A 23,330-nucleotide genomic window follows, 5' to 3' on the forward strand; every position below is an offset into this window, starting at 1 on the left:
TTATCAGAAATAATAAAATAATAAAACCTTTAATAACAAAACAAATAGCAATAATAAAAATAGTAAAACTCTGCCTTTGAGGGACATCATCTGATTGAGGAGAAGTCTGAGGTTCCTGGTTCTCATAGCTTTTATGGATTAGGAACCTCTGTCACCCATACCCTGGAATTTAAATGTAATTATTGAGTGTACTGTACATGATGCTCTGGTGGGAGAATAGGAAGAAGTCAGAGTCCTGAAAATGGTGTGATCTCTGCCAGGCAGGTGGGTTTGTAGAGTTTGAAAGGAAGGGGAAAAGAGCTTTTAGAGAAGTTGTGGGTTCAGAATTCGAAAATGGAAGAAGCTAAGGACATGATAAAAACCTTCGAGCAGTGCTTCTCAAACAGGCTTTTAAAGTCAAGTGCCTCTGGTGGCAGAGGAAGGGAAAGGAAAGGAAATGTGTACCCTTGAGTCTGAGAATCTAGTTCCAAGGGACCTGACAGAGATGATACTTTTTTGAAGTCTTGAATCTTATTTTAAAAGTTAATACAAATTAAATTTCATAATCTATTTATATTGTTTGAATATATAAATGTTTAAAATTATTTACCATTAAAATTGATGTATGGCAGGAATGGTAGATTTATCTTGTGCCTGAGGTACTGGCACTCTATTTCTGTAAGTTTGTATAGCCTAGTCAGAGAAGCAAGCACAGTTATTTCTAGGGGCAGGTTTCTTACAGAAAGAAGTCTGCAGTCTCTAATATGAAACCCTTAGAAATGTGTTTGGGGATTTTGAATTTATCCTATTTTAGATATATTGTGTTTATTGACTATTATTTAAAAATATCCATTGGGATTAAACATTGGCTCTACTCAGGTTTTGCAAACAAATGGATTCAGGGTAGTTTAGGTTTTGCTGTTACTTATGAAAAGATTTTCAGGTTTTTTCTGTTGCATTTTGGAGTCCTCAGGGAGTCCAAGCCCCTATAAATGGCTCCAGCAGAAAATGTAGCTGATGGAAATTTGGTTACAATTTTTTGAAGTATTGTAGCCATCTAACAGGTATTAGAAGCTTCTGATGAAATGTAGTAACATATGGCAGGTTTTCACTTGAAAATACTTTTATTTTCTTGGGAAGAAGAAATAATTTGACAAATTTATTACTCAGTTTGATTAGATTATGGGGGCATTTGTAATCATTGCATTCTTCACGCCTCTTACTGGTCCCAGCAAGCAAAACTAGAAAAGTTTGCATGTGTATTGTTTATCTGAGATCAAAGACAAACTAAACACTATTACTTTTCCTTTAACTTGACGAAGTTTGTCCTGGACCTCTGGGCTGTATATGTGATATAATTTGAAAAAAATAAGACATGTAGTTCTACAATGTAGACTGATCACACAGTTAGTTTGTTTTTTTTTCTAATGCAGGCTGTTTGTGGTTTTTTGTGTTTTTTTTTTTCTTAAGAGAAACATCAATCTGTTTCCTCTTTTTTTTTTTTTTTTTTTGAAGATTTTATTTATTTATTTTTAGAGAGGGAAGGCGGGGGGGGAGAGAGAGAAACATCAATGTGCAGTTGCTGGGGGTCATGGCCTGCAACCCAGGAATCTACCCTGGCTGGGAATCGAACCTGGGACACTTTGGTTCCCAGTCCACGCTCAATCCACTGAGCTACGCCAGCCAGGGTTCGTGTTTTGTTTTTATTTATTTACTTTTTTACAATTACAAATGCATTTTTAAAATAGGTAATAAATCTCCTAATGGAATAAGTGACTATCCAAAGATCAGAGTGACAGTAACTCGCGATCAGCCTCGAAGAGTCCTGCCTTCCTTCGGGTAAGTGTTAAACTCTGCCTTCTTTAAATGGGAACTTGGCACTTATTAGAGGCTCACTCTTGCTAGCGAGGCATTCTTACTCTTTCTCTATTATGTAATCTCATTAAATAAATACTCTTTTTTAGTGGCTTACTGAATATCGTACAGCTAGTGAGAAACTTGAACTTGTTATTTTTTCTGCCATTTTATATACTCATAGCATCTGATTTTGAAAACCTTTTGAAAAACAATTGTCATTCACTTCTAAACTTTTTAAAGTATAGTACGCCTGCAGAAATCAGGTGTCTAGCTTGATGAATTTTCATACACTGAACTGCTCTCATTTTATTAGTAATTTTCTTTTTGTGTTTGCACTTTCTAGAATTTCTACTGCTTGGATGTTAGACCTTTTGGATTGATCTAATTTTAAGCATATTCTCTTTTTGTTATCCTTGCCCTTAAAAAAAAATCTTTTACTGATTTTTTGGCGGAGAGGTGCTTCATAGCTCTTTTTTTTTTTTTTGAGATTTTATTTATTTACTTTTAGAGAGAGAAGGGAGGGAGAAGGAGGGAGAGAGAGAGAGAGAGAAACATCAGTGTGCGGTTGCTGGGGGCTGTGGCCTGCAACCCAGGCATGTGCCCTGACCAGGAATCAAACCTGTGATGGTTTGATTCGCAGCCTGTGTTCAATCCACTGAGCTACGCCAGCCAGGGGTGCTTCATAGCTTTTAAGTTGTAAGCATCCTCCCACTCCCTACTTCCCATGGTTTTTCTTTCTCCAGGCATCTTGTTCTTAATGTAAGGATGCATTGTCTTTTATTATCTCTCTAAAACTGTTAATTATTTGTAAATTTCTTCTCTGCTTTGTCTGCTTCCTCTGAATTCACTCTCTGCTTTGGTTTATTTTTGGTTTTACTTTCATCTTAGAGTCTTTATTCAAATACCTGGTAATCTTTGGCTGTCCACTCGTATTTGAGGATGGGACACTCACTAAAAACTAGGGTTCTCTGGAGTTGGATAAATGGTTGATTGTACAAATAGGAAAGAAAATGCAAAATGTGTTTGGAACATCCTGTGCCAGAAATTAAAGGAGTGCTCAGAAACTGGGGACATGTCCCCACAACACAGGAGGAAACTTGAAGGGGCTTCCACTGGCCAAATTGGGGGCAATTTTAAAATGAATAAAGACAGGAATACAGATGCTGATAAGTGTGTACTGTGGGAGGGAAAGATTTTTATAGCAGGATGCCACTAGTAAATGTAGCGGGGATGGTGCAATTAGAAGATCACCATTTTGTAACTGTCATAGTAGTAATTGATACATATAGGAATTAATTGAGCTCAAGTTAGTTAGCAAGTAAAAGTTTGATGAGGTATTCGATATTTACATAAACCCAAAATGTTTCCCCACAAATTACTTGTTAATTACAAAGGAAAAGATAGTAACTTTAAAGAAACCTGCTTGACACCACCTTAACCAAAGGAACAAGGTTAAAGGCAACCCACAGTGAGACAAACAGACATTATGGCCTCCAGATTTATTGCATTGAGAAGGACATCATCAGTTAATTCGTACTCCTGCAAAGTCAATAATGTGAATCTAAGAATGAGAAAACTTATTAAGGCCTGTATTCTTTTTTTTCTCCTCCTTTTTTTTTTAAAAGATTTATTTATTTATTTTTAGCGAGGGAAGGGAGGGAGAAAAAGAGAGAAAAACATCAATGTGTGGTTGCTGGGGGCCGTGGCCTGCAACCCAGGCATGTGCCCTGGCTGGGAATTGAACCTGCGATACTTTGGTTCACAGCCTATGCTCAATCCACTGAGCTATGCCAGCCAGGGCAATGGCCTGTATTCTTCATCATAAGGATGAGGAAAGGCTGAAAACCAGTTTCAGTTCAGAGGAGACTGAAGATACATGACAACCGAATGCAATATGGGCTCCTGCACTGGATTCAGGATAGGGGAAAATTGCTGTGGAGGGTATTTTTAATATCTTCGGAGAAATTTAAATATGACCTACATGTTACATATTGCATTACTGCTAAAGTGCCTGGATTTGATGATTATATCATGGTTATGTAAAAGATGCTCTGGTTTTTGGGAGATACATATTTAAATATTTGGAGGTGAACTTCTCTAAGCATTTAATGCTATAATTGTTTTCTATAAGCATTGCTTTAGCTGTATCCTACACATTTTGAAATAATTGGTTTTAATTTTTATTCAATTTAAAAATATTTTCTAATTTCTGTTTTACTTCCTCTTGAACCAGTGATTCTGAAGTATAGAAGTCTGTTGTTTAATATCCAAATATTTGGGACTTTCCAGAGAATTAAACTAAATAATTAAACTAGCAGTCTTTCTGTTATTTAGTTTAATTCCATTATGGTCAGAGAGTATACTTGGTATGGTTTCGGGTCTTTTAAATTATAACATGTTTCATAGCTTAGAATATGGTCTATATGGGTCATATCCAGCGTGTACTTGAAAACAATGTGTGTTTTGCTTTTGCTGAGTGGAGTGTAATAAATGTCAGCTCAAGTTTGTGGTATTTTACAGGTCTTACTGGTTTTCTGTCTACTTTTTTATTGATTAATGAACAAGGGGTACTGATATTTCCTACTATAATTGTGGACTTGTTTATTTTTTTGCCCAATTGTATCAGTTTTTGCTTCATGTATTTTGTCTTCACTTGACCCAGATTCACCAGTTGTTATCATTTTGCTGATTTCTTTATCATTTTCTGTCATGCATACATAATATTTTTTTCTGAACCATTTGAGAGTCTTAGACTTAAGACATTTTAATTATAAATATTTGAGTGTGTTTGTGTTTATTTCTTGAGAATAAGGATATTTAGCCCTGGGTGATGTGGATTGGTGGATTGTGTGCTGACCTGCGAACTAAGGGGTCGCTAGTTCTACTCCTAGTTGGGGCACATGCCTGGGCTGTCGGCCGGGTCCCCTGTTGGGGGCATGTGAGGGGCAACCACACATTGGTGTTTCTCTCCTTCTCTTTCCCTTCTCTAAAAATAAATAAATAAAAATTTTTAAAAAGAAAGGATATTTACTTACATAATCATATATTATAAAAATCAGAAAATGTAATATAATGCTATTTTATAATCTTATTCAAATTTATCCATAATAGTAATTACTTTTTTTTTTCTGGTCCACAATTCAGTGTAGGACCATGTATTACATTTAATTTTCATGTCTTGTTAGTCTCCTTTAATCTGGAACAACTCCTCAGACTTTGTCTTTAATAGCATGGATATATATTTTTTTTAATTTTATTTTAATCGTTCAAGGACAGTTTTCTGTCTTTTACTCCCATCCCAGCCCACCCTCCCATTCCTCCCCACCTCCCTCCCATTCCCTGCCCCGAGTTTTCATCCATGTGTCCTTTATATTTGTTCCTGTAAACCCTTCCCTTTTTCCCCTGAAATTCCCTTCCCTCTCCCCTCTGGTCACTGTCAGCCTGTTCTCTCTTTCAGTGCCTTTGGTTATATTTTGCTTGTTTGTTTGTGTTGTTGTTTAGGTTCCTGTTAAAGGTGAGATCATATGGTATTTGTCTTTCACTGCCTGGCTTATTTCACTTAGCATAATGCTTTCCAGTTTCATAATAGCATGGATATTTTTAAAGGGTATAGGATGGGGCAAAAGTAGATGTACAGTTGTTCCTATGGAAAATAATACAATAATTAAACTAATAAATAATTATACAAGAATAAACTGTTGCACATACTCAGACTATAAATCTACTTTTGCCCCACCCTGCATAAAGTATTTGTAGAATGTTCTTCAATTTTGTCTGATCTTGATTCATTATTTGTTTTAGATCATGCAACTTTTTCTTTTTTAAAGATTTTATTTTTATTTTTTTGGTGGGGGAGAGAATCATCAGTGTGTGAGAGAATCATTGTTCAATTGGTTACCTCCACACACCCCCTACTCAGGACCTGGCCTGAAATCCAGGCAAGTGCCCTGACCGGGAATTGAATCAGCAACCTTTCAATTCATAGGCCGTGCTCAGTCCACTGAGCCACACCAGCCAGGGCTAGATTATGCAGCTTCTTTTATAAAAAATATTATATACATGCTGTATCCTTTTTAAAACATCAGTCCAGGAGGTATAATGTCAGTGCATCCCATTATTGGTAATGGCAGGAGAGACGGGCTCTTTCACCAGTAATGATGGCTAGGTTGGGGCTCAGCATGCGTTAATTTACATTCATTAACTTAGCATTCAGCCGATATTGAGTGTTGGGTGGTTTTTGGTGTGTTTTTTAGATTTTTTTTTTATTTTCAGAGAGAGGGGAAGGGAGGGAGAGAGGAAAGAACAATGTGTGGTGGCCTCTCCCACACCCCCTACCGGGGACCTGGCCTGCAACCCAGGCATATGCCCTGACTGGGAATCAAACCAGTAACCTTTCGGTTTGCAGGCTGGTGCTCAGTCCACTGAGCCACACCAGCCAGGGCAGTATTGAGTGTCTTTTCACTTAGATCGTATTCTAGGATACAGTGATAAAAGGATATAGTCCCTGTTTTCATGGAATTTAAAGTTTGGTGTGGGCTATAGACATCAATAATTCCAAGTGAGTGAAGGATAAGTGCAGTACTAGGGGAGGGCAGGTGAAGCAGGGGAGCTAATTTCAGAGCTGGGGGTCGAAAATTGAACTTGAGGAAGAAGGCAGAGGCTTTTATGTGGCAGCCCTGGTGACTGGAAATAGACATTCCTTAGTGCAGTTCTGGGGTGCCCTCTACTTTAGAGATGCATCTAACTTTTGTGAATGTTAGCTGTCTGACTTACCAACAAGCTTAGTCTGGGAAGCCTAACAGAATGGTCTGAAGCTTAGATTCCAGCAATTTAAGCAGTTTGGTGATAAATTAAAAAATTCTGTCTCTCAGTTTTACTTTGAACTCAGAAGGCTATAACAGAAGACCAGGTGGCCGCCGCCATAGCAGAAGCAATCCAGAGAGTTCCTTAACGTGGAAACCTCAGGAACAGGTCACAAGAGACATGATTACTGAAGAGGGTGGCAAGGGTCTAAGGCGTCCCCATTGTACTGTGGAGGAGGTAAGCCTTTCTAGCCTGATCTCTTTTGAAAACCATTTTATCAATTTCTGGGGGGATAAGTAATGTATGTACTATGGTACAAAATCTAAAAGGTATAAAAGGATGTACAGTGACTATAAATTTCACAGTCTCACTTCCATACTGGCCCTGCCACCCTGTTTGACTCTGAAACTTGTATGTAGCCTTCTAGAGATGTTCTATATATGTGTGATTTAGTCAATTTCCAGAATATTTTTACTATAAGAAATAAAAAGAAGTCACGTTAGGAAGAGATAAGATTATAGATTCTATTTGGGTGCCTGAATTGTTGTAACTTGTTTCTTTTGTACGCTGTAATAACTGACTAAGTAAGAGAAGTCAGATGGTATATTTGTCTGCTCCTTCCTTCCCTTTTCTGGGCACTTAGCATATCTTCATCAACAAGCTCTTTCTCTTCACTTTCCTCTTGAAGTCTTCACTTAGTCCAGGGGCATTTAGAATTATTCCTGTATTTAGCATTCCCCAGGACCATCACCTGTGGTTTTCTCAGCCACTTGGTTTTGCTCATCTTAGATATGCTTGTTTGGGTGCCCGTGGTCAGCAGTTTGAATTGAATAAAATATGGTTCTGTCCTCTAGGATCTTACACATAAATAGTTGTACTGAACAAACAGAGGTAGGCAGAGAGAGGAATGGAGGGGATTTGAGGAGAGGTGTCATAAAGTAGGCTTCAGTGCTCTTAGATGAGAAATAAGAAATGAGACTGAGCACATAAAGGGTATACACAGGATATGTTCTTGAAATATTAAAAGGCAATATTAGCAAGGACATATTCATTGTTTAAGCGTAATATAAAGTTAGCAGGAAGAGCCTGAGACCCAGATTACAGTCTTGGATAAATATGTACCACTGACCAAGATACCCTGGATGTTTAGGGAGAAGTTATAGTGACTTCAGTTTTGGAAATTGTTTAAAGTGCCTGTGGAACATGCAAAGTGACCTGGCCCATAGAGTTTTGAGAGGAAGGCAGGGTTAGAGAAACATTCCTGAATCTTTAGCTTATTGGTATTATATAAATCAAGGGAGCTGAGATATTCAGGGAGAGTGTAGTGTAAGAAGAGATAATGGGCAGGACCATTGACATTTTGGGCAGGCAGAAGAAATAATCTGTAGTGGAGACTGAGAAGGTAAGAAGAAATCAGGAGAGTGTATTGTCCAGGAAGGCAAGGAGCAGTCACTAGGGTAAGATGCTGAAGAAAGAGATCAAGTAATACCAAGGCTGAAAGGGTATTTGTTGCATCTGGCCACACAATATCCTCGGTGACTTTGGTGAAACCAGTTACATTTTGGAAGCTGAATGTTCTGGATATGCAAGTGGATTATCTCTGCTGAGTTGTTTTATGGTTAACCTAGTTCTGCCAAAAACTCAGATGCATCCAAAGTCTAGGAGATGATGTAAATGAGTGATGTGGGCTGGAGTTAGTGGCCCATCTGAAGGAATAGCCCTACCTAGCTCTAGATTGTTGATTCAGTTTTTCAAAAGGCCAGGTTTTTGGAATTTTCTTTTCAGTTTATAAAGTTAGTAATTAATTTAAAGAAACTTAAAAAGCACTGTGCTGAGGAATGAAACACACCTATGACCTATTAAGTCTTTGCTTATGATTTAATAATATGTTTAATGTACTAGAAGTTATGCAACATGCTTTCTTTTATTTAGGGTGTTCAAAAAGAGGAAAGAGAGAAGTACCGAAGGTTATTGGAACGACTTAAAGAAGGTGTTCATGGAAACCCTGTTCCTCCTGTAATGTCACCTCATCACAGGTAAAGAGGAGCTGACAAGAGCAGTGCTTTGCCAGACATCTTTTCTCTTATTTTTGGAGAGGAAATTGGTAGGAAGGGTTTTGTGGGAAAAAAGAGATTAACATGGAGAGAACCAGCCCTGTAATTTGCCTGAACAAATTATATCTACTAGTGGATTATATAGAATAGTGTTTATGCAAAATACAGTTTTAGCTTTCAAATTCTTTGTTCAAGTGTACTCTTACCTGAAACTCTGATATAGAAGAGTGAAATCGCTGGTTGAAATCAGGAAGCAGAGAGTTTTTCCAACCTCCCCAATATACACATTTCCCATAATCTCTGTCTCTCTGCCTCTCTTTCTGCCTGTTCTCCTCTCCTGTTTGCTCCTCCCTCCTTCCCTCCCCTTCTTTCCCCCTCTTCTATATACACAAAGTTCCTGAGGCATCTTAATGGATGCATCTTAAGCACAATTGGAAACCTTCCACTTTTTTTTTTTTTTTAAGATTTTATTTATTTATTTTTAGAGAGGGAAGGGAGGGAGAGAGACAGACACAGACAGTGTGCAGTCAATGACACAGTCAATGTGCGGTTGCTGGGGGTCATGGCCTGCAACCCAGGAATGTACCCTGGCTGGGAATCGAACCTGAGACACTTTGGTTCCCAGCCCGCGCTCAATCCACTGAGCTACGCCAGCCAGGGCGGAAACCTTCCACTTTAGAGATAAGATCAAAGTTGCCCAGGTCATAAAAAGTTTTTCTTAGAAGACTCCTTGTTAATTAAATACTCTAATGATTTGAGCAAATAGATGAGAATGACAGAAGGAGTTGAATGCCCTGGCTGGTGTGGCTCAGTGGATTGAGCATGGGCCTGTGAACCAAAGGGTTGCTGGTTCGATTCCCAGTCAGGGCACATGCCTGGGTTGTCGGCCAGGGCAGGTCCCCCGTGGGGGGCGTGTGAGAGGCAACCACACATTAATGTTTCTCGCCCTCCCTCCCTCCCTCCCTCCCCCTCTGCCTAAAAATAAATAAATAAAATCTTTTAAAAAAGGAGGAGTTGATGTCTGGCTTTATATTCACTTGTAAAAAGGGGACAAAAGATATGTGAGGTCAGTATTGAGGTATACTTGATTATTTCAACAAGAGAGCATACACAGAGTGGTGTCCCGGAAATTATGTAACAGCAAATTGAAGGTGAAAAAGTTACAAGACTATCTAGTTTGTTGAGTGCAGAAATAACACAGGAATACATGTTGGGGAATTTTAATTTTGGTTGTGAACTTTTAAATTTTTTTTAAGATTTTATTTTTTAGAGAGGGAAGGGAGGGAGAAAGAGAGAGAGAGAGAAACATCAATGTGGGGTTGCTGGGGGTCATGGCCTGCAACCCAGGCATGTACACTGACTGGGAATCGAACCTGTGACACTTTGGTTTGCAGCCTGCACTCAATCCACTGAGCTACGCCAGCCAGGGGTCAACTTTTAAAACTTTAATTACCTTAGTGAAGTCAGTCAGAATGCTAATATTTTCTCTGTTTTGAATAGCCACTGTTGAAAGCAGCAGAGTACTTCATGAACTATTGGTTTTGTCATGACAACCTATTTTGCTTTTAACATTCCTGCTTTTAACATGTTGTTTAAAGATCCATTTCAGTGTATTATGCAAAATTTTCCATCTTTTAACTTGAGTTTTATCACACAAGATTTTTCAGTCAAGGTGTTGCTGGGGATTGAGAACATGCAGTTTTACAAATAGAACTGGAAGTTAGTAACTTGGCTGAAGTATTAGAATCAGTATTAGACTCTTTTTATCCTAGTCTCAGTTGGTGCTGTGTTGCATCCTCTCATAATTTTGTTTAAAGATTTTATTTATTTATTTATTTTTAAAGAGAAGGGAAAGGAGGGAGAAAGAGGGCAAGAAGCATCAGTATGTGAAAAACATTGGCACCCAACCAACTGAGCCACACTGATCAGGGCGCATCCTCTTGCAATTTGATGATTCAGGATAATTGGTAACTCCTGTTTGGAGAAACTTGTCAGAGGTAATGAATATTTACGGTAGAATTTTCTTTTGTATCTGAATGTCTTCACTTTTTGTGTTTCCAAGTTCTCAAAGATGTCACATGGATACACTAAAGACCAAAGGCTGGGGAGAAGATCAGAGTCATGGAGTCAGAACAACTCAGTTTGTTCCAAAACAATGTGAGTTTCCCGATTTAGCCCTGTCTTAATATACTGAGCTTAGTTCATGTGCATATGAAATTGAAAAATGACATACTTGTGAAAGATGGTATACCAAACCTTAACACTTTATCAGACCCCAGGGCATTGACTAGTTTACCCAGTACCAGCAGGTTAGTAAAAAAGTTATTTTAAGATGAAGCAGATTTATAGAATACCTCTTGGTTATTATTCCTAGCTTCTATGTGTAGTAGTACTAGTACATATTTTGTAAGCCTAAAATTAATTTCTTTATATTCCTTATATTAATTTTCTTGCATTTATCTACTTGCTGTCCACTAAGTGGTAGTTTACCAAGTGAGCAGATATCAGTCAGTTTACACTAAAGATTATATTTCAAGAAGAAAGCGATTTACACATTTTTAAGCAGCTTGATTTGTAAGGAGGCTACTGTTTGGAAATTATTCTAACATTTCAATGTAAGTCAGTGTCTTGATACTTTGAAAATTAAGTTGAAATTCTAGCTATATATTGATTAATAAAGAAGAGACCTTATTTTTTCTTTACTGTCCTCACAGATAGAGTTGTTGAAACAAGGGGGCCTCTATGTCCAGTAAGGAGTGAAAAGAGGTACTTGGTTCAGTTTATTCTAAGTTTTCTTTTGACATTATTTCCTTACTTTATAAGCTGTATTTATGACTAACCATGTCTAAGGAATTGTGAACTGTCCTCAGCTCTGGTAGCTGGTCAGCATATATGGGTACATAGGTAGCTTTTGTGTCAGGTGCCCACTGTAACTTGGGAGGTGCCTTGTCTCCTAGGCATTGGGGGTTGGGAGATGCAGGTGCCATTTAGAAAAGTGTGGGTGTGGTGGACATCTCTGGTATGTAAACAGTGAAGACAGTTCTGCGTGCTTTAGGGTGATAGCTCATTTATAGCATAGGCTGGTTGGTAAAGTACGGCCCATGGGCCAAATTTGGTCCACCTGCCTGTTTTTTTGTTTGTTTGTTTTTTTAACTAAAGTTTTATCGGAACACAGTTGTGCCCGTTCATATGCTTACTGTTCATGGCTGCTTTTAAACTCGAATGGAAATTGAAAATATTTAACAGACCACAGGACATGTATGCTATCTGATTCTTTTTGGAAGAATTTTGCTGACCCTTGGTTTAGAGGACTATATTAAATTCAAGACAGTTTCTGTTTGCAAATTATTATATGTTATTCTACAACTAGTCTAACATGTACCAGGTTAAAATCATCCAGTCAGTTATCTGTATTTTTCCCCCCTCAGGTATTCAAAGGGGAAAATTTTTGATACAGAGAAGACAGTTGGAATCAGACTTGAAAATGAAGGTGTAAGTAGAACCCCTAGCTAAATTTTATATCTTTTTACTCTTTCACCTGACTTACTAATAATATTTTGGTGCCTGGGAAAAATAAGATGATATGTTAATTTGATTCCTAATTCTGTTTTCTTTGAAAAAGCAGGCATTGAAGAGAAACAACTTTAGCTTCCTTCTGAGTTGCTAAATTTTTATCTCTGCATTATAGCCACCTTTGTTTGTAAGAGAGATGAATTTGCCTCCATCTCTGGCCTTATGTGTGCTACCTGGCTTCTTGTAGAGAATATTTTAAGACCATACATCTGTAGGAGAGATACATGCTCAAGACTTCATTTTTCAAAGTCAGGATTTTAGATTTACTTGAAAATAGTATCAATCTTTTGCTTGATTAGGCTTTTTCTATTAAGTATTAGAATAAGAAGTGTCCCAGCCGTGGCTGGTGTAGCTTAGTGGGTTGGGCCGTATACCGAAAGGTCGCCTGTTAGGGCACGTGCCTGGGTTTTGGGCCAGGTCCTCGAATGGTGGCATGTGAGGAGCAACTGATCAATGTTTCTCTCCCTCTCTTTCTCCCTCCCTTCCCATCTTTCTAAAAAAAAAATAAAATCTTTAAAAAAAAGTGTTCCAATGATTTCCATAGCAATACCAACATCTTTAACAATAATGTCATATCCAAAAGAAATACATTGCTAAATTAAATGTAAACTTGAAGATTTAGATTATTTCACATCTTAGCTACATATAAATACCAAAGTGTAGGGGACTTTGTGTTAAGTGTACTATATCAGTTTGATCAAATTTCTCTTCTCCCATTAGATTTTTTCATAACAATTAGTCTTAAGGGTAAGTCATAGTCTTAAGCCATGATCTTAAGTCATAAATGTTAGAACATTACCTTCTCTAATTTCCCCATTTCCAGTGATTCAGAGTGAAGCCTTTTGTGTTAAATTATCATTTATTAGTTGTGGAACAAAGACCGAAAGAAGTGGGGGGGACTAAGTATTGAGAGAGGATCAGTGGGGTGGTGGTGGTGGTGGTGGTGGTGGTGGTGGTGATGGCTGTAATGTGCTACCTGGCTGAAGACTTCATCCTGCTTCTATCTCTGCTGCACCTGCAAGCTTTAGTGTCTGCGACCATAGGAAGGGCCAGCAGCTACTGGTTTCTTAGGACTGGTATATTTGGCAGTTAGCTAGAGTGAAGAGTATTGGCTAAGCGTGTGGAGAGTGTGGTTCTAGTCCAAAGCTCTATTTCTAAATAAATTTCCTAATTTTAAAATAGTTTGCCTACCATATCAATTCAGTATTAAGGGTTACACAAAGTCATGATAAGGAAGGATCTTATCAAAGTTTCTGGGATGCTGGCAGAATTCTACTTGTTGACCTGAATAGTGATTCCATTGGTGTTAATTTTGTAATTTATATTTTGTGCATTTTCTATAATTTATAATTACATTTTTTTAAAAAGATGAAATAGAACAAGTTTACATAGTGTAAGGAGAGCGGTGGTTTATTCTGAGTGATGGGATTTGGGTTACATTTTTTTGCTGTTTTAAAACTTTAACTTTTTAACTAAATGTTCTAAAATTTGGATTAAGAGAACTGAATTTGCTTGTTTTATACCTTCAGGGAAAAAGATGTGTGTTGTGTTTCGAGGCTTTGTAATCAAGGTATTCTGTGAGTCTTAATGTCTTGAACACTTTTGGTCCCTCTTATAGGAACAAATATGCTACATCTACTCATTTGAGGATTTGCTAGTTCTCTATTCTTTCAAGAGGATGTCACTTTTATATTTCATGTGTTATGTATGTTTATATGTACAGTCATTAAGCAAGCCAATAGAATGTGGAAACTTTTTTGATCAGAGGAGGGGACACCAGCTGGAACCTGACCTGTCCGAAGAAGTGTCAGCCCGACTCCGCCTGGGCAGTGGAAGCAATGGCTTATTCAGGAGGAGAATGTCAGTACTTGACACAAAAGAAAAAAATTGCTCAAGCAAAGAGAGGGATAAAAAAATGGATGATCTTCTTGAACTTACAGAGGTATTATTTCTTATGTTGATCAGAATAAGAGACATGTTTTTAAATAACCTTAGTTATTCAAGACTTGAGTGGCAGTTTTGAAGAGTTTCTCCGGCTAAGGATAAATGTTGGGAGGAAATCAGGCCTAAGGGCTGTTCAGTCACTGGCTACATTGATACTATGATCTGTGAAGGTGGTCTGAGGGATCAGATTACTACATTTAACAAATGTGGCTAGACATAATTGTCATATACCTTGGAGTAAAATGAATTCTTCGTAGAGTCTTTTCCTAACCTTAAAATATTTTTGTTACATAGGATGGATGGGTTTGGCATGAGAAATGAATTCATTGCAGTTTTAAGTGATTATGGTTTACTGAAATTTCCCTTTTGTTGATTATTACATTTGAAAATAGTAAAAACTTATAGAAAATAAGAAAATGAAGGTAGTTGAAAACTCATTTTAAAGGTGAGCCCACATCTTGGCTCCTTCTTCATTGTTGTCTTAGTAGGTAGTAGTCAGCCCTGTTCAGTGAATCTCTCTTTTTTCTTAAGTTTTTATTTATTTATTTTTAGAGACAGGGGAAGGGAGAGGGAGAAAGCAGCAGCCTCTTGCACATGCTCCATCCGGGGACCTGGCTGCAACCCAGGCATGTGCCCTGACCAGAAATCAAACCTTTCACTTTATGGGATGATGCTCAATCAACTGAGCCACACCAGTCAGGGCTCTTTTTGTTTTGTTTTGTTCGTTTATTGATTTGAGAGAGAGTGGGGGAGGAACATCAGTTTGTTGTTCTACTTATTTATTCATTCGTTGGTTGATTCGTATAGGTGCCCTGGCTGGAGATCAAACCCACAACCCTGACATATTGGAAGGATGCTCTATCCAACTGAGCTACCTGGCCAGGGCCAGTGAATATCTCTTGAGCACTTGTTATACATTGGGCATGCAGGTGGAGAGAGAAGGCCATAAAATTACAAAATGGTGTGCAGTTGGGAGGAAGCAATATTAAAATTTGGCTGAAATAATTTTGGGGGGCTTATAGATTCAGTCTGGTACCTTAAATATGCATTTATCTGCATAATCCTTTAGACGAAGCTGTCTCTTCAGTAAAGACTCAGTCGTTAGGCTGCTGCCTAGTTTCCCAGTTAACTGCCTGTTTGCCTACTCTCCTCATGTTCAAAATGGACATTGTGATCTCTTCGGTGTCGTTTATTACTTTGATGTGTTTAATGAAAAGTTTGGGAGGAAAATAAGGAAAGTATGAAGATACTTTTGGTATAAAGTATTTTAAAAGGAGCAAAGGCTAATAAGTTAGCCACTCCTAGGTTCAAGTCTTGCCTTGTAACAACTTATGACTTTGAGCAGGTAACCTAAATTCTCTGAGTGTTGCCTCTTCTATGAGATGGTGACATTTTCCCCACAAGCAAGGATCAGTGATGTGCTCCAGGCATCTGGCACCATGTTGGCTCATCGTGCTCAGTCAGTGGTAGCGGAATAATTGAGACTATACCTTAAATATAAATATTATTACCAAGTTATTTTCAGAAACTAATAATTTAGCATTTTTTTATAACCCTTAGTAAGACTGCTTTGTAGTCTAAATTTAAATCTTTTCATACTTTAATTCAGTAGATCTTTGATAATGTATTTCTCTCAAGGGTCAGGTATTACAGAGGTGAAATTGGTTTTTTACAGTCTCAGACTTTTAGTGCCTGACAGTGGTTTTATATTAAAATAGCAATCTCTGGACTTTCTAATTCAGGACATGGAAAAGGAAATCAGTAACGCATTAGGTCATGGCCCACAGGATGAGATCCTCAGTAGTGCTTTCAAATTGCGAATCACTCGAGGAGATATCCAGACCTTGAGGAACTATCACTGGCTCAATGATGAAGTAAGTCGTCTCTCTCCCCTCGCATGTCATTGTGCTTAACCATCTACTATCTGTAACCAAAGCAGTATTTAAGCATAAGGGTTGGTAAAGCAAGTTTTGTTATATCTAAAAACAAAACATCTTGAACCTTAGAAGGACTGTCTGATTATTTGCTGCCTTTAATTAGCATTGTTTCCTTCCTTTGCATCTGTGCTTCATTTCATCCACCACTTCCTTTACTAATCTTCAGTGACATTTTTATAAACCCTGGATGCAGGTGATGGATGGAAGAAAGCAGCAATTTATTTTAGATGAATTGTTACAGAAGCCATTTTATTATTTAAAATAAAGGGATATATTGATCACTATATACATATATATACATGATATATATTTTTGTTTATTTCATTTGAGTGATAATTGCAAAAATTTGCTTAATTGTCATCTTATATCCTTACGTATTTAGCTAAAGCTAGGTTTTAGTTCTTGCCAGTTTTCCAGTTGGTCCTTTACCCAGCTGCTCAGTTGCTGCATTTTCTTCCTTTGCCTTCCTTCCTGCCCCCCCATGACTAGCAGCATGTAGACACATTCTTCTAAAAAAACTAGTAAGTGTAGTATATCTATTACACAAAATTTAGAGAGTACAGGAAAAGTTAAAGAATTGTTCACAAGTGCTACCACTAAATTAATAAAGTATTAATGTTTTGGTATATTTCCTTCCAGTTAATATTTTTTAATTGAGGTATAATTTATATATAGTAAAATTTACTTCCAATTACTGTTTCTGCATTTTTTGTGTGGGGGATGGTTATATACACCTTTTCATTATTGCACACTTCCTCCTTCAGTTCCTTCTCTTGACTCTTTCTACTATGCTTCAGAAGGGCAGTTTCATTCCTTCTTAATCCCTCCCATTTTGTACTGATCATTTTTATTTCCATCTTCTACCATAGAGTTTTATCCCCTGCTCTAGTACCTTCCCTTCTTTAGGCTTCTTATCATCTAATGAATCCTAATTCAGTTAGGTTAAAAATTCAGTTTTGATCATGTACTTGCCATGTTCCAATGTTTACTCTCTTGGTATTACAGGTCATTAATTTTTACATGAATCTTCTGGTAGAAAGAAATAGAAAACAAGGCTATCCAGTACTTCATGCATTCAGTACTTTCTTCTATCCCAAATTAAAGTCTGGAGGTTACCAAGCAGTGAAAAGATGGACCAAAGGGGTCAATCTCTTTGAACAGGAACTAATTCTGGTGCCTATTCATCGGAAGGTACATTGGAGCCTGGTGGTGAGTTGAGAGGGTTAATTTTTGGAGTTTGGATAATGACCATTTTCTTTTTTTTTTAAATATTTTACTTCTTTATTTTTAGAGAGAGGGGAAGAGAGAGAGGGAGAAGAGAAACATCAGTGTGTGGTTGCCTCTCACATGCCCCCTACTGGGGACCTCGCCTGCAACCCAAGCATGTGCCCTGACTGGGAATTAAACCAGCAACCCTTTGGTTTGCAGGCCGGCACTCAATCCACTGAACTATATCAGCTGGGCTTGGATAATGACCATTTTCTTAAAGAAAGGCTACCCTATTCTGTCCGTTGCAAGTCCATACTAAATGTTAAAAAAAAGCATACTCCACAGAGTCCCTTAGTTCTTGAGTCAAACAGCTTAGAAAGATAGAAGAGAGTTGCTGTAGCTCAGTACCTTTCATTTTTAACAGGAAACCGTTTTAGTACACATGGGTTATTTATAAGTTTTGTTTATAAGATAGTACAGGTTACTTGTAGAGAAGTAAAAGTATAAAGAAAAAAGCAAAAAGAAGTTTCATGACTCTGAGAGGACCCCTGATGTTTTGGGGATTGAGTTTCTAAACCTTTCTGTCAGAATGAGACTATACAGGTATACAGGTATTTCTATATTTCATACATATAGAAATGAAGGTCATATCATCTGTGATATTTTATAAAAACTGTGTTAGAAATCCATTCATGTGGATGCATGTATTGATTTTTTAAAAAGATGCTTTTCCTTTTTAGATATAAAATCTCACTCCTGTTGTGATTGTTTCTGGATGTTGCGTTTTTCCATTATAGGTGATAGACCTAAGAAAAAAGTGTCTTAAATATCTGGATTCTATGGGACAAAAGGGCAACAGAATCTGTGAGATTCTCCTGTAAGTAAAGGTTATTAAAAGACTTCACTGTTACCTCATTGTACCCTTGTTAGGCGATTAGTCTTCTGTCTGATCATGGCGGTCTAATATGTAGTGAGGACTGTCTTCCCTGTTGTTCAGGACTTGACTTGAATCCATCTTTTTGTTTAAAAATAACTTAATAACTGGTCTTCACTGAGAAGTCTTGTTTAGTAGCATCATTGAAAGCAAGTTTGTCATATGTTACAAGGTAAAATGTCTTATTAGAATCCTGTAAAATATGTAGATTTCTTGGGGATTGACACATTATTCTGAATGTTGTAGAACTGTTAGCGGGGGAGTATTATTTCTCTGAATTCTTGAGAGATGGGAAGGGAGGGAAAAGCAGAGGGAGAGAAATAGCAATGTGTAGTTGCCTTTCACGCACCCCCCACTGGGAACCTGGTCTACAACCCAGGCATGTGCCCTGACTGAGAATTGAACCAGTGACCCTGTGGCTTACAGCCCGTGCTCAGTCCACTGAACTACACCAACCAGGGCAATTTCTCTGAATTCTTAAACCGACTCATGCCTCTGTGCTTTCCATGATGGTTGAGTTCATCTCTTAGAACCCAGAGGTAATTTTTAAGTTAGAGTGTATGGTTTCTAGGCAACTATTTCAAATAGTATTGCTAGAAACCTGGCTTCAAAGCATAGCTATGTAAAGTGGTGACATGAATGTCACAGTGAGGAAGCAAACCCATAGGACAAGTCTGTTTTGAACCTCTGCTGTTCACTGGAAGCCAATGCAGGTTACTGTTTTTAATTTTAGTAAGGATACTAAGATGATTTTAATAAGGATACTTCAGTAAGGAACTTGTTAAATGAATGATAAGAAAAGTTACTAATCAGTTCAATTCTTTCTCTATTCAGTAATGTTTTAATTATTATTTTCATTTATAGGTGTTTATCTTGAGTAAGAATTATAGAGAAATTTTTTTAAATGCACCAAATTGTTTATAAAGCAGTGATGTACGTACCTATCTGTGCACATGTACATATATTATCACATGCACAGAAACATTCTCATGGGGATAATACAGCAAGATTGGTATAGTGCTTAGGATATTAAAAAACTCATAGTTTTATGACATTCATACTTTGGAATTTTTAAAATAGGTTTTAGTTATTTATTTTTAGAGGGGAAAGGAGGGAGAAAGAGGAGGAGAGAAATATCGATGTGCAAGACAAACACCTACCCGTCACCTCTCGCACACCCCCAACCAGGAACCTGGCCTACGGCCCACAACCCAGGCATGTACCCTGCCCGGAAATTGAACTGGTGGCCTTTCAGTCTGCTGGACGATGCCCAACACACTGAGTCATACCAGGCAGGGCTTAAATATTTTTCGAAGTATGAAGAGTTTGAGTGCTGTGGATATATCTGAAGCCCACTTCCTTTTCTGATAACCCCATTCCAGCTTTTCTCAACTTTGTACTTTATTATTACCTCCCTACCCCATCCTCATCCCCACCCCAAGAAAAATTTAGTTTCTCCATTACAAAAGAAAATAATATTAAGGAATAAGACCTTTTGTTTGTTGACTTGAGCTTTAGAAAGCTACAAGTCATGGAAATACCTGATTTTTCCCTTCTGAAATGTGGTTTTCACCCCTGGAGGTGATGTTGCCATTCCCATTGAAAGTGTACACCCTCCTATAAAGCAGGTTTGCCTTCTGTACAGGTTAGGGTGTGTGCTGAGGTGTCAGGGTTAAATCTGAAACCCGCCTGCAGATTGGTATAAAGTTAATCACCTGATACCTAAGTATATGTCTTCTGAGAATAAGGGAATTATCTTAAATAACCGCAATGTCACTGTCACACTTAAGAAAATCAGTAATCAGTGATAAGTAATGTGTGGCTCATAAGGTTCATATTCTGATTTTTTTTCTTACCCAGGAAAGGTAGTCAGGGTTCATGCATGTATTTTATGTCTTCAGTCTCCTTTCATTTAAAATAATCTTCCCACTTTTCTGTGTTTTCATGGTAACAGCTTTTATCTAAGAATCTAAGCCACTTCTTTTGTATTTGTTTTTAATTGAGAAAAAAGTTGTAAATGAAGTCCTTTTTTTATAGAAAAATATGTATGTTTTAAAATTATACAGGAGTGGAGTAGAGAAATAGGAATACACAGCAAAATAGTACTATTCTGGGGTGATTATTATGAGGTCTTTTGCATTTTATATTTATATGTTTTAATTTTTTTAAAGCATGTGTAATTTCTGTAAGCAAAAAAAAAAAACACCTGAAAATTAAAATTTAAAACCAAAACTTGTGGAGGTGAATTTAAGAATGGCATATGTTAAACATCACAAAGTTCTTTGTAATTATAATGTTTATAATGTTGTCTTCACGGGGGTTCATCATTTTACTCTTTCTTTGTTGTTTTTTTCAGTCAGTATTTACAGGATGAAAGTAAGACCAAAAGAAATATTGATCTGAATCTTTCAGAGTGGACGGACTACAGCATGAAGCCACACGTATGTGACAATCATCTGTGTTTCAAATACTCTGTTGCGTTTACTGTCAGAGGGATACCACTTAGACTTTCCTCCCTTCCTCCCTCATACACTCATCCTCAGGAACACATTCTCCTGAAGTGTATTTTATGTACATCTTAAGAATGAGCCACTTCTCAATCTTTTAACCAAGATGTTTGTTTCTTAGCCTTTACCTTATTGATTAAATTGTAAATGTTAAAAAACTCAGTAAGTTTATGTCAGCTACTTTTCTTGGTTGGCCCTAATGAAAATTTAAAATTCTTGTTCAGAATTTATCTGGAGAGGACAGAGGGTAGGAGAAAAAAACTTACCTTGAAATTTTGCATATTTAGCTCTTTTTTATAAAGTATAATTTATTGATTATGCTATTTCAGTTGTCCCAATTTCTCCCCCTTTGCTCCCCTCTTCCTGGTACCCCCTTCCTCCAGCAACCCCCTGCCTTAGTCCACATCCGTGGGTCATGGATATAAGTTCTTTGGCTCCTCCATTTCTTATACTAATCTTAACATGCCCCTGTCTATTTTGTGCCTGCCAATATGTACTTAATCCCTGCACACTTTTCCCATTCTTTCCCTTCCCCCTCCCAACTGATAATACTCCAAATGATCTCCATATCTATGATTCTGTTCCTGTTCTAGTTGTTTAGTTTGCTTAGTTTGGTCTTTTTTTTATATTCAGTTGCTAGTTGAGAGTTTGTTGTCATTTTAATGGTCATAGTTTTGATTTTCTTTTTCTTAAGTCCCTTTAACATTTCATGTAATGGCTTTGGGATGAGGAACTCCTTTAGTTTTTTGTTGTCTGAAGCACTTTATCTGCCCTCTCATTCTAAATGATAGCTTTGCTAGATAGAGTAATCTTGGTTGTAGGATCTTGCTTTTCATCATTTTGAGTACTTTTTGCTAGCCCCTTCTTGCCTGTAAAGTTTCTTTTTAGAAATCAGCTGCTAGTCTTATGGGAACTCCTTTGTAGGTAACTGTCTTCTATTCTCTTGTTGCTTTTAAGATTCTCTCCTTTGCCCTGGCTGGTATGGCTCGGTGGATTGAGTGCCGGCCTGTGAATTGAGGGGTTGCCAGTTTGGTTCCCATCAGGGCACATGCCTGGGTTGTGGGCCAGGTCCCCAGTAGTGGGTGTGTGAGAGGCAACCACACACTGATGTTTCTTGCCCTCTTTCTCCCTCCCTTCCCCTCTCTAAAAATAAATAAATAAAATCTTTTAAAAAAAGATTCTCTCCTTTAATCTTGGGTAATGTAATGTAACCTTGGTGTGTGCTTCCTTGGGTCTAACCTCTTTGGGAGCCTATGAGCTTCCTGGACTACCTGAAAGCCTATTTCCTTTGCCAGATTGGGGAAGCTCTCCATTATTTGTTCAAATAAGTTTTCAATTTCTTGCTCTTCCTCTTCTCCTGTCATCCCTATGATTCAGATGTTAGAACATTTAAAGTTGTCCCAGAGATTCCTAAGCCTCTCCTTTTTTTAAAAAAAAAATTCTTGTTTCTTCATTGTGTTCTAGTTGAATGTTTATTTCTTCCTTTTGTTCCGAATCATTGATTTCAATCCTGGCTTTCTCCCCTTCACCATTGGTTCCCTGTATAGTTTCCTTTATTTTACTTATTATAACCTTCATTTCTTCCTTTATTTTGTTGCCATACTCGATGAGTTCATTCTTATCACCAGTGTTTTGAACTCTGATAGATTGCTTATCTCCATTTCATTTAGTTCTTTCTCTGGGGTTTTCTTCTGCTCCTATAGCCATATTTCTTAGCCTCCTCAATTTGGCAGCTTCCCTGTGTTTGTTTCAGTGTATTAGGTAGAGATACTTTTATTCCTTATCTTAGTAGCATGGCCTATGTAGAAAAGGCACCTGTAAATTGTGTGGGGTAGAGCCTTAAGTATTTGCCAGGGTGGGGCAACCCACTTTACTGCTTAGTAGCTCTGTGTAGGGGAGGGATGGCCCAGAGAGGAGACATTGCCGCTGCCTGGCTTCTGGAGGCCTGCCTAGCACTCACCTGGCTTCCAGTCACCTTACCCACCTCCCGTATGCAATTGGCGCCTTTCCAGCTGCTCCCGTGTTGTTTGAGGAAGGTACATTCTAAGTCCGTTTGGGCCCTTTAAGTGGTGAAAATCAGCAGTTTCTTTTGCCTCCTCAAGCCGCACCGGTTTTTATAGCTAGAGTAATGGGGGTTTATCTTCCCAGTGCTGGAACCCTGGGCTGTGTGGTCTGGCCTGTGGTGGGGATTGCTCACTCCCAAGGTACTCCTCCTGACTTTTATCCACTGTATATGAGTGTGAGACCGTCCATGCTGCCTGTGCTGCCCCTGCCACTGCCTCTACATGCCACACCACCTTTCTGCCCCTCCTACCCATTAGGATGAATGTGGCTTCTTTAAATCCTTTTTGTCAGACTTCCATACAGTTTGATTTTCTGATGGTTCTGGGTGTTATTTGATTTTTGGGTCTGGTTGTAATTCTTTCTACAGTTGCACAAGGAGGCAAAGCATGTTTACGCCTCCATCTTGACTGGAGGTCCATATTTATCCCTTAAGGGTCCCATGCCATGCGTCCTCAAGAGCCAAGTATGC

The 23,330-nt window shown here is 38.0% G+C and overlaps 1 protein-coding gene across 5 annotated transcripts in view; it reads left to right on the top strand.

Annotated features, from left to right (window-relative positions):
* The window catches only part of SENP2 (SUMO specific peptidase 2), a 39,084-nt gene that overhangs the window by 9,465 nt on the left and 6,289 nt on the right, over positions 1 to 23,330 (top strand). For 3 of the 5 annotated variants that reach the window (XM_036017800.1, XM_028505312.2, XM_036017802.1), the window contains 11 exons: positions 1,728 to 1,818; positions 6,708 to 6,876; positions 8,572 to 8,675; positions 10,756 to 10,850; positions 11,408 to 11,459; positions 12,122 to 12,185; positions 13,990 to 14,208; positions 15,953 to 16,084; positions 17,153 to 17,356; positions 18,154 to 18,233; positions 20,647 to 20,731. In XM_036017800.1, the coding sequence (XP_035873693.1) occupies positions 1,728 to 1,818; positions 6,708 to 6,876; positions 8,572 to 8,675; positions 10,756 to 10,850; positions 11,408 to 11,459; positions 12,122 to 12,185; positions 13,990 to 14,208; positions 15,953 to 16,084; positions 17,153 to 17,356; positions 18,154 to 18,233; positions 20,647 to 20,731 (1,295 nt within the window). The remainder of the gene's footprint in view (positions 1 to 1,727; positions 1,819 to 6,707; positions 6,877 to 8,571; positions 8,676 to 10,755; positions 10,851 to 11,407; positions 11,460 to 12,121; positions 12,186 to 13,989; positions 14,209 to 15,952; positions 16,085 to 17,152; positions 17,357 to 18,153; positions 18,234 to 20,646; positions 20,732 to 23,330) is intronic. The other 2 variants (XM_036017801.1, XM_028505313.2) reach the window with 1 other exon arrangement.

This window comes from Phyllostomus discolor, chromosome 2 (assembly GCF_004126475.2).
Source record: "Phyllostomus discolor isolate MPI-MPIP mPhyDis1 chromosome 2, mPhyDis1.pri.v3, whole genome shotgun sequence".
Classification (NCBI taxonomy): Eukaryota; Metazoa; Chordata; class Mammalia; order Chiroptera; family Phyllostomidae; genus Phyllostomus; species Phyllostomus discolor.